General features: G+C 46.2%; 2 protein-coding genes across 2 annotated transcripts in view; both read right to left on the reverse strand.

Annotated features, from left to right (window-relative positions):
* LOC128891793 (cytochrome P450 307a1-like) overlaps positions 1–3,364 on the reverse strand; it is a 6,336-nt gene extending 2,972 nt beyond the window's left edge. Inside the window, exon 1 of the mRNA XM_054151599.1 lies at positions 2,114–3,364. Coding sequence (XP_054007574.1) covers positions 2,114–2,513 — 400 coding nt within the window. The 5' untranslated portion in view covers positions 2,514–3,364. The remainder of the gene's footprint in view (positions 1–2,113) is intronic.
* Positions 1–10,395, reverse strand: part of LOC128891802 (uncharacterized) — a 116,192-nt gene extending 105,797 nt beyond the window's left edge. The window contains exon 1 of the mRNA XM_054151615.1: positions 10,385–10,395. The gene's annotated coding sequence lies outside the window, so the exon portion shown is untranslated. The remainder of the gene's footprint in view (positions 1–10,384) is intronic.
* Positions 10,396–10,653: the final 258 nt, after the last annotated feature.

Consider the following 10,653-nt stretch of genomic DNA (forward strand, 5'->3'; position numbering starts at 1 on the left):
CACACACACACACACACACACACACACACACACACACACACACACACTCCCCTCCCTTCGTTCGCGTTCTCTTTCCCTCGGCCAGGGAACGCGCCACGCGGAAATGCAAGCTGGTGAATGCTGGTCGCGCGTACTCGGCAGAAAATCGATTCATCGGCGCACGAGCAACTCGATTTGAAATCGAAGCGGTCGCGAGCCGCACCAGAACAGGAAGTGACCTGGTTTCTGGCCCGTGCAGGATACTCGATTCCTCGACAGGAATCCACGATTTTAGGATGGGAAAGATCTTCTAGCCGTTTCTGCTCGAACTTGACAGTCAAACCATCGAGTTAGATTGATTTCACTACTTCACAAGCAAAGCGTCGTTTCTATTAACGCTGAAATTTCCAAGTCGGACAATTTGCCCATATTATGGCTACGTTTTCCCATATTTACACTTGCCATAAATACATAAACGTGACCAATTTAATCCCCAATATCATATACATATATACATTCATATGACGGAGATATGTGTCATTGGGATTTTCTGTATACGTATATAGTCGGTCTCGTAAGTGTACCATCTCTTTGTCGAGACAAATTTCTTTGATAGACACACGGCGCGGCGTGTGAATATTATTATATATACAGATGGGGTATATACAGAGTGTACATAATTATAACGAACCATTCGTAATTATAAAACTTAATTTGACCAAATTTTGTTGAACATACATAAAGGGTATACTTATGGGACTGACCGTATACATACATACGAAAATCCCAATAACGCATATCTGCGTGATTCGAAGCCGAAAAGCGTGAAACGAGCAATCGTAGCACGCGAGTGATACCAAGCCCGTACTCCCTCGATCTAAGCGCGAAATTGCTGATAGGACGAGGCTAAGGAAGAGAAAGGGAGAGAGAAAATCGTGGCTGGCTCGGGTGTCGGAATCGCCTCCGGTGGATCAGCCTTGATCCTGTTTGCCGGCTGCCAGGTGAGCCAGGAACGCGTGAAAGTGGTACCGTGACCTTTCCGGGCTGCACTTGGTACCGCTTCGACGTTGACCTTAGCACGAGTTTCGGCGTTGCCTGGACGAACGAAAGCACGAGCCACGCGAAAAATAAACGGGCCTGCGACTGTGTGGGACCGGGCCGGTCACGTGTCGCGCGCGATGGCAAGGTCGTTAGCATGGGGAACGAGTTTTCAGCAGCCGTGACGAGGTGTCGACGAATTCAATTTTCACGTCGACTCGCGACGCGTCTAATCGACCCACGTTCCCAAAAAAAAACAATCGCTCGATAGAAACGAATCGATTTTTATCCCCCCGACGACTCTAGTCTCGTTGAGATAGTTGTTTCGAACAATCGTGATACACGAGAAACGATGGTGGTAAAAACCATATATGTATGTAATATATGGCAAAACGCTGACGGTTACCGCGCAACTTCTCTACGTTCAGTTTCGGATTTGAATGAATTATATGTCGGTAACGCGACGGTCAATAATTGTTATTGTACTTTTTTTTCAAGTGGTTTATAATTTTGATTTTAATAACATATTAAATGTTCAGCAAGTATTTAAATTGCATCTTAATTTAAATTGAAAAAATTCATGTGAAAATCTGTATGTCCCGTAAGGGTCTGTGTTAAAATTACATCGTTACATTTGTATCAGTTTTCGTAAAACTAGAGTGGTAAATTTAAGTCGATATAGACTCCGATGACTTATGTTCGATCAACGAACGATCGAGTCAAGTTTGTTTAAAATCCACCGTTAAATACATAGATCCACGGAACAACTACCTTAAATTCGTCGAGCGTTCCGCGATCGAAGGAGGGGATTTGTTGTGCGCGGCATGTTACGTAACCGGTAGACGTCGCCGCTTTGAATAATTAAAAATGAAGATCGAGGAGATATTTGACCACCGGGAACGAGTTGGCTCGACGGGACACGTCCAATTAATTCCGATCGATGGGAACGGTTAAAGTTTGAACCTCGTGTCCCCTGCAAACGTTTCGTTATCGACTGCTATTGACTAATAATCGGTATTCTCGAAGGAACCGAATCGTTGTTTGCGAAAGATTTCGAAACAAGGAGGGAAGAAATGGGTAAAAGAAAGTGCCTTACAGTTCTCCTTGTTCCCGCCGAAGAGCTGATGGTATCTGGCAAAGTTTGGCCGCGAATCGAAGTGGTGTCCTTTGGTGGTCAGCACTTCTCTGATGTTCTCCAGACCGCTCACGACCACGCAGGGCATAGATCCCATTCGAAGTTTGATCACCTGGCAGTCGTAGTCTTTGACGAGGTCGGCGAAGGCTTTGTACGGCACGTCGTAGCGTCCCAGTAGGTGCAGGGAGCCAAGAATCGGCCAGGGTTTCGGTCCAGGTGGTTCCGGTAGGGCGTCGTTTCCAACGTCCAGGATGACCTCTTTCGAGGATTTCTTGGATGTCAGGTGATCCAGCAGGATGAGCGCGAGGGCCAACAAGGTGACAACGACGAGAAAACACGTGGTGGCTGTCAAAGGGATCATCTCGGTGGCCGTTTTTCCTCGGTGTACTCACAACGTTCCTTGCAGCGGGACCTTTTGCGGTTGTTAGAGTTGCTGGGTACCCCGACCTACGGTACCTGGGTCACGAGGAAATCTCGGTCGGCTGAGGAGCGGTGGTGGTCGATGGCCGGAAATCTAATGGCCACCGCGAGCGTCGACACGGGATCGTTTGGCGAACGCGACTGTTTCTCGCGAAAATCAACGGCGATCAAAGGAGCCCAAGGGAATATGGCTAAGCGTTGAATTCGACAGGAAGCTTCGATCCTCGACGAAACCGAAAATACGGATGTGTCACTTTCTCCTGGCTGGGTCCAAGTCGAGTGCGGAATTACGACGGTATCGTGCGCGGTATCGACCGGGATAACCCTAAAATCGGTTTGGTCGCGGTGCCCGTGAACGAAATGTCATGTGTCGCGTCTAGTGTGTATCGGTAGATCGGTTCGTTGGTCCGTCTGTGAACAGTCTGCCGATCTGACTCGGTCTGTGGGGATAGGATGGTTGGCCGGCTATCTTATATAGCGGCGTAATGTAGTCAGCACATTTGCGTCGCCTGTGCGCCTCAACCCCATACATATGGATTCGTGTTGAGACGAGGGCAGAAGGGGGAGGAGGTGGTCTCTCTGTCGTACTCTGTCGTAAGTGTATACAACCCGGTGTGTTGCTGGTGTTGCTGGTGCTGCTACCGCTGGTAGAGAGACGAATTTCAAGAAAGCACCGAGAGAGCCAACTCTCCAACTCGCGTTCGTGTGTGGAACGGGAGAGCCCGAAGAAGAAGGGCTGGAAAGGTGGAGGGAGCGGACGGAGGGATGATAGAAGGTGTGGAGGGGAAGGAGGGAGATCCAGAAAGGTGAAGGGGCTGGAGGAGCAGGGGATTCCACAAGAGATACAGAACAGGCACGGGGAGGGGGTGGACGCCGCTTGGAGTGGGGTCCAAGTAGGGCCCAAGCTGGGCCAGACTGGGTAACGAAGGGACGCTTCTTGCCCTTGACTTCTCTCCTTAAGGTGCCATCGGGTTTTCTGGCAGCAAGGTGGTGTGTGCCTCCAGTCCAGCGAGCACCTCGTGAGACCGGCTGCGCTCCCATCCAGACACGCTTCATTCCGCTTTTATTTCGATGTACTTGACGTTTATCGATTCGGGACGCCACTACGGTTCATCATGCTTCCAAAGTAGCCCTTCGCTCGCGGCAACGGCTCCCGAAAACCATTCGTTTTTCACGGCCCGGGACGTGCTCCCGCGCGCATGCACGCGGCCGGTCGTTAGTGGTCTTTTCGATGGGCCTTTTAGGGCCAGCCTGGTGACGGACGAAAGGGAGACGAAGAAAAACCAATCGCGAGTTCTCTCGTTCGCCATTTACAAAGGAATTTGGCCAACTGGAAAACTGGAGTAAGCTACGCTTTCGCCTTCCGTTCTCGCTCCTCAACGCTATCGGACCCACGACTCCAAGGGGGCCTCGCAGAATAATCGTCGACCGACTCGAACGAAATCAGTGTCGAAAAGATCGAAATCGGTTCGAATATTCTTTGGTATTCGTTGGAAAATCCAGGAATGGCTTGGAACTATTTAAACAAGTGTCGAAAAAATCGAAATTGTTTCGAATGTTCTTTGATGTTCGTTCAAGGTCTGAAGCAAACTAAATTCAACCAGTATATCGAAAAACCAACAAGGTTCTGTAACCAACCGCGTGTAGTTTCATTCAATTTCATTAAACACGTTTCACATAAAACAATATACTCGAGGGAATGAGAAACAACATTCGAAGCAACCTCGACGAAAACGAAGAGAGAAGAAGAAGCAAACCTGTGACAGGTCTCTATATTCTTCAACTTTCGTCCAAAGCTTTGCGAAGCCGTTCTAGTTCGTTCATTCTGTGTACATTTACCTTTGCGGATTTTATGACGTCGTTGATGCGATATTTCTACTATCGACCATAGAGAAAATCGAACGATCTTGAATCTGAAATTTCCTCGCAGGATGTTGAATGGAAGTTGCGCAATGCTGTGGCGAGCAGTTTCCCAGCGAACGCGTTTGCCGCGGACGATGAAAAACGGGAAAAAGAATGCTTTTCATTGATGTTTCGTTGTGATGCAATCAGAAGACAGAGATCGAATCTGTGAATGACTGCGTAGTTACTACAAATATCGAGCAACGAATGTCGACGGGATTGTATTATAAATCAAGGAAAAGCGTGCATAGTCGTAACAGAATAAATTTTAACGAAAGTTGTCGCGAAAGTTGTCAGTTGTCGTGATTTTTTCTTTAAACGAATCGATGTGACGTATCGACGAAAAATGATGGCATTACTAGATACGAGAAAAATTACAGTGATTGTACGAGTCGTGGATATCAGATTCGATTGCCAGTCAGCTGAACCGATCTGCTGAATTATTGCAAACGCGTGACCGTCGTTACGTCTCTGAACTGAATATGAATTTCTTCAACTGTAAAGTTTCGAGGTGGTAACGATTGTAACGTTTCGTTGGGCGACGTTTAAAGTTCGACTATTGAATTTCGGGATCGTTAGGTCTGATTGCGAGCTGGCTAGGTGTTCATTCGATCGCTTGTCGAGGAAGTAGTTGATTTTCTAGTAAGTTCCAGAGACATTCGCGACTGGGCTGTCAACATTGAACGCGACGATCATAGTAGGTCAGTTCGGTAGAATCGAATTTAAGCAAGACGCAATTACTTCAGACGTTGAATCTACCTGGTCCACTTTTCTGTTCGAGAACATTCAAGTGGAACGGTTCGAATTGCCAAACAGCTTCTGAGAGCCCGCAAACGTCGGCTGAGACTTTTGTATATCTGTGAGAATCTGTCGCCTGATCAACGAGTGTTTGTAAATCGTTTATTCTTCAAAAATGAACTGTTGGAATTCCAGAAGAAGGAGTATAACGATTAAGATTGCAAATCAAATCCGAGTTCCGAGGTCCGAATTACGATTACGATTACTATTACGATCGTAATTTTTTAGGTGTTTTCAGACATAGAAATTTTGTACGGTTTGGTGTTGCTCGCGTCAAAAAAACTTTGAAAAATCATGCTTTCGACGAAATCAAAAATTACAAATTTGCAGTTGAAATCATTCATGTCCAAAGGGCCTATAGATAGGGTAACTTTGAAATCTTTTATTTCGACGAAAGCATGGTTTTCCAAGTTTTTTGGAGCGAGGAACACGTATCTGAAGTCGGTTTTTATGTACAAAATTTCGATGGGGTTACAGGGATGGAGAGTAGGGACACTCGGGGAAGCGCTGAAAGCTCGGACACGAGAAGGACATCATCGCGTTATCGGTCCGCGATGGCGATGAGGAAGCGCGCGACGAGGAGTACACCTCGAATTCGTTTGAATCGATGAATAAAACATGAGCTGGTGGTGTTGGCTATACGTGCGACTTCCCCCCTCCTCCCTCGCCGACGGCGATTCCACGCCCTCTGTCGCGGGGCAGTCTTTTTTCCCCTCTCGCGCGGTGCGACAGTAGGAGATTGCTTCATCCGTATCGAGAGGCATTATCGAGCGTCGATTTCTGGGAAGCTAGCGGTACCGGCCTCTGCCCGCCAGCTCGAAATCAGCTTAGAGAGGAGGCGCATAACGGGAAAGCTCTCGACTCTCCTGCTCGACCCGAAGCTCCTTTTTATCGGCCCTTCTCTCCCTTCCTCCCCCTCCCCCGATCTCTGTGCGCGCGGAATTTTTCATTTCGCTTTCGATCGAGTCGAACGCGACTGTATGGACTACAAGTGCATGGAGGAGCGATATGTCGCTTCTTGCCACGAATCGGTGTGAAAAGGGCTTGTATGTAATTTTCGTAACCTCGTTTATGTTTTATTTATTAGTCGAAATAATTATTTAGATACGATCTTTTTACCATCCCTGCCTGCAGATTCGCGTTTGTGCTTTCGACGAGCTAACGTGTCCAAAAGAGAACAGGGAACGCCCGACGGCTCGCTTTCGATGGGATAAAAACGGTACCAATTGAATGAAAATGTTTACTGCTGCAAAGCGGATTGAAACAGGCTGGTCCTCGGCAGCTGCGTGCGAAATAAAATTGCCTGCCAGCTATTATCTATTAAAATATCCCCAGTCACGCGAGGGCCGTCCTCTCCGTGCGAACGTGGTACCTGAAGAGCTTCCCGCGAGACTGCCAAAAAGTTTGGAAGAAAATTGTATTTCTGACAACTGCCACTCGATGGGGAAACAAACAAACTGCTCTCAAGGTTCTCGATCGCTTCAATAGACAATAGACGATACAATCATTTTACGTTAGGTGCAAGAAGTTCGTTAAATATTTTTTCGAAATCTCTTTGAGTTGCTAATTCCTCCTACCTAGACTATCTGTGTGCATTAATTCCTGTATAAAATCATTTTACCTGCAACGAGTTCCTCGAACATTCTATAGGTAAAATGTCGAGCGGAAAGGGTCAGTCGTCAAAGAAGACCTTCTTCTGGATTAATTTGGTTACCTCGGTCCACTCGAGGAGCGAGAAAGCAGCGAATGAAAACGATGTGCAAGAGAACGGAAAGAGAAGGGGCTTGAGTTTCGCGTGACAACGATTCGTCCACGTGGCTGGGTCGGAATTAACTGGAATCGTCGATGGGATTCGCAGAATACGGCCGTCTTTTCACGCGATCCAGCAGCTCGATCTTGATCCCACGCAGCGGAACGCCTTGGGCACACGGAATCTCAAGATCGCGGCGCGTCCGCGAAATGCGAATCGGCGACGACTCACGGGGAGGGTCGAGAGGTGAGACGGATCGATTCGATCTGTTCTGGACGAAGGTCCCGCGTCGACCAAAATCAAGGCTTCGTTCGACAACGAAACGATACCGGATGTCTTGGTTTATCCTTTATGCCGCGTCCGCGCCCGCGCCGCACCGACGAGCCGATTTACGTAGCAGGTTTTATTTTTGTCGATTGCGCGACAAATCGCCGATTTACGGTCGCAAATTTACCGCGAGCTTTGCGATCCAAGTTTCGCGCACCTGGGTCCCTTGACGTAAATCGAACGGCGATGCTGTTGGATGCTTTGGAAAAGAAAGGATCGAGCGATCGGTTAGGTACCATTTATGGAAAATTCTGTGTCGAATTTGTACCCTTTTAGAACATCATTCGCAGTGTCGAGCATAGTAAAAGGTCACTGTTGGCTCGATTGTTCTAGCAAGAAGAGTGAATCCGACGAAAGTGAGACAATCGAGCCGTCTTGATGACACACTTTTCCGAAAGTCCCAACTCCGACGACCGAATCGCACTGATGCAATTAAATATCCACCTCGTTCGTAGACCACCTATTACAACAGAAAAAACGTGTGTTTCTCAATTCACGGGATTAAAAAAGAATGAAAACGTGACGGTATCTTAATCGGCTCCTTCGTTCGAAAGATACCGAGGCACGTCGAGGAAATAAGTTAGACCAAAAGGGAATCTCTACATTTATTTTTGGAACATTTGAATGATAGCACCGTCGACGTTGTCGTAGATAGATGGCGGAGATAAGGGGCCACGTTTGGTATTCGTATTCCTTGATACGAAGGCGACCAGTGCCGAAAATCAAGGTTGCCCGGATTAGCAATGAATAAAACCGACAGACGGTGGCTCTTCTGCTTCGCGATAGACCGTGAAGCTGCCCTCGTCCTTTTGCCAAGGTTTTCGGGACAACAGAAACTGGAGCTCGGCGACCATCAATCGTTCTCAAGCTGGATAATCTGAAACGAAACATGCTCTGATAAAACAGCTGCTCGAACAAGCCTCTAAAACGTAAGAAAAAGCTTAAAATGTTAAATTATCATCAAATACCTAACGATATTGCCATATATGATTGAATCGATATTGTTAAAAAAAAAGACATTCAGTGAAATTGAAACAAGTACCACTATTTTCAGGTGAGAAATAAACTTTTCGTCGATTCACAAATAAAATTTTGTTTACCACTTCCAAATTAAATTCTGGTTGCACAGAACTGTTCGGAATCCCTTAAATTTTAATTTAAAAAAAAAAAAGAAAAAAAAAAGAGTGATTTTATTTTTCATTTTTTGATGTTCCAAGCCTCTTATGGCAGCCTAAAAGCTCGAGAACATTCTATCGTTCTGGATGGAGCCTGGTTCAGGGTACTGGGTTACGAGTTATGTAAGAAATTATCGACATTGTAACGCTCTGTTCCCCCTGCTCCTTATTCCTTATTCCTTCGCTCCTGCATCGGGAAAGAGCGCGTCCCGGTGACGTTGATCTGCATGTAGCGTTACGCGCTAACGGTCAGAGGCTGTTGCATAAACGCATACGGTCCATGCTCCATCATTTGTTGCAAGCATCTGTATATTTCACCAAATTTTTTGTATCGCCGATTCACGACCATTCTAATTTCCCAGAAGATAGGAATTGTTTAGTTCTCCGGTCGCGACGCGTTGCTGCGACCTATAAATCAACGATCGCTCTGCGCGTTTAGGTTGATCGCGAAAAGTATTTCCACTGGGTTGTAACACTCGAGGATTTCAAAGGATAATTGAAATTGAATGAGATCACTTTGATTTTGGACTGCTGACGTAGTCCTTTTCGCCAATTGTTAAATAAATTTCGATTAGATACAAAAAAGTCATAGATATTGTTTGGAAGAAGGGCCATAAAGTAAAAGGGAATAATTTTGAAAATGTTTTCAAGCAAACTTTGAGGGTATGTATTCTTTAAATAATTTCGAAAACGTCGAAATGATGTTACCATCGCGTAACGAATTATCAGACACTTGTAACTGCATCCATAACGTAACGCGCAAACGGGAACAGATACTCGGAACGGTGGAAATGCACGCTTGCAAAATTCGCGACGGATACATTTATGGACTCGGGCGGCCGCCATCGATGCCACGCTGCGGCGTATGCGATCGATGGATCGTTACGGGTACGCGAGCCATGCTAATGTCGATCGAAGGTAAAAGTTTTTTCTGTCTCGCGACCGGGATACAGGAAGTCTTCCACGATTCACGGCGTGTGGAATTGGGACGTTGCGTAACACGGCGCGGCGCCGCGCTGCACAGAGATCGCGTATGCGCCGATAAATCGGCCATTAGGATCTATCGAGGTTGCCGAGTCCGTGATCGGCTCTCCCTTGAAATCATTACATCTGTGAAAATGCTTCAGCGCATCCAAACGATCCGTAAATCGTGGAACAGACCGAGTTAGAAGCAAATATTAATGTACAATGTTTATATATGTTCAAGTGCAGAGAGAGTATTATGTATTCGCGATATACACGATGGAATGTATTCGAATAATAGTAATACATAAGCATGTGTATGTATTGTGTATTACTTTGTTATGTTATACATGAGACAATAAGCGGAATGCAAACATGTATGTATGTCATATTAGATATGACAATGATCACGAAAGTGTCGAAAACGATTACTATCAAAGACCATCATAACCATAATGATAGTAACGACGACGATAACGTTAATTTCTGCATATTACATTGTACGTACGAGTACGTTTGCGTATACATTTTGCGTATTTGCACATTATCGTTGATAATGGAGAACGTCCTGCATCGGATGTCCTTGGGATCTTTTCGTGGCGAACGATTAGGCATGGTCGATCCTCGAGCATGCGTGCCACCGAGTGGTTACGTCCCTGCAGTTCATAATGGACGAGATGCAAAGGTATTTGTGGTTCTAGATCGAAAATTACCATCGCCCGTAACGGGGACTCGAGCTGGTTCGAGGGAATCGGCAAAATTGGGAGCAAGAAAAAGCGACAACGGTAAAAAGTAGTCCGTGCATCGTTGCCCGCGGTACGTACACCTCGGTTTTATCGACGCTGCATCATCTTCTCCTTCATTATCGGCCCATCGGATGAAAACCTGTTGGCTCACCGCGTTGATACGGGTCCTCTGATAATGAAGGACGTGATACTTCGTAATCTTAAGATCGCGAAAAGAAACGCGAGACAGAGACGAAGAGGACGGTCGAGTTTCTCAGGCAACATTTTCTCTGGTGACTCTTAGTAAAGGATTTTCCAAAGGATGCTTCAGAATTCCATTTTATAAACAAACTCGAAAGACACGTAATATATTTTTATACAAATTTTCATACCGATTTCAGGATAATTAAACGTAAAACCAGATGTGGTTTAGAGTCCACC

The sequence above is a fragment of the Hylaeus anthracinus genome, unplaced genomic scaffold, assembly GCF_026225885.1.
Source record: "Hylaeus anthracinus isolate JK02 unplaced genomic scaffold, UHH_iyHylAnth1.0_haploid 12002, whole genome shotgun sequence".
Taxonomy (NCBI): Eukaryota; Metazoa; Arthropoda; class Insecta; order Hymenoptera; family Colletidae; genus Hylaeus; species Hylaeus anthracinus.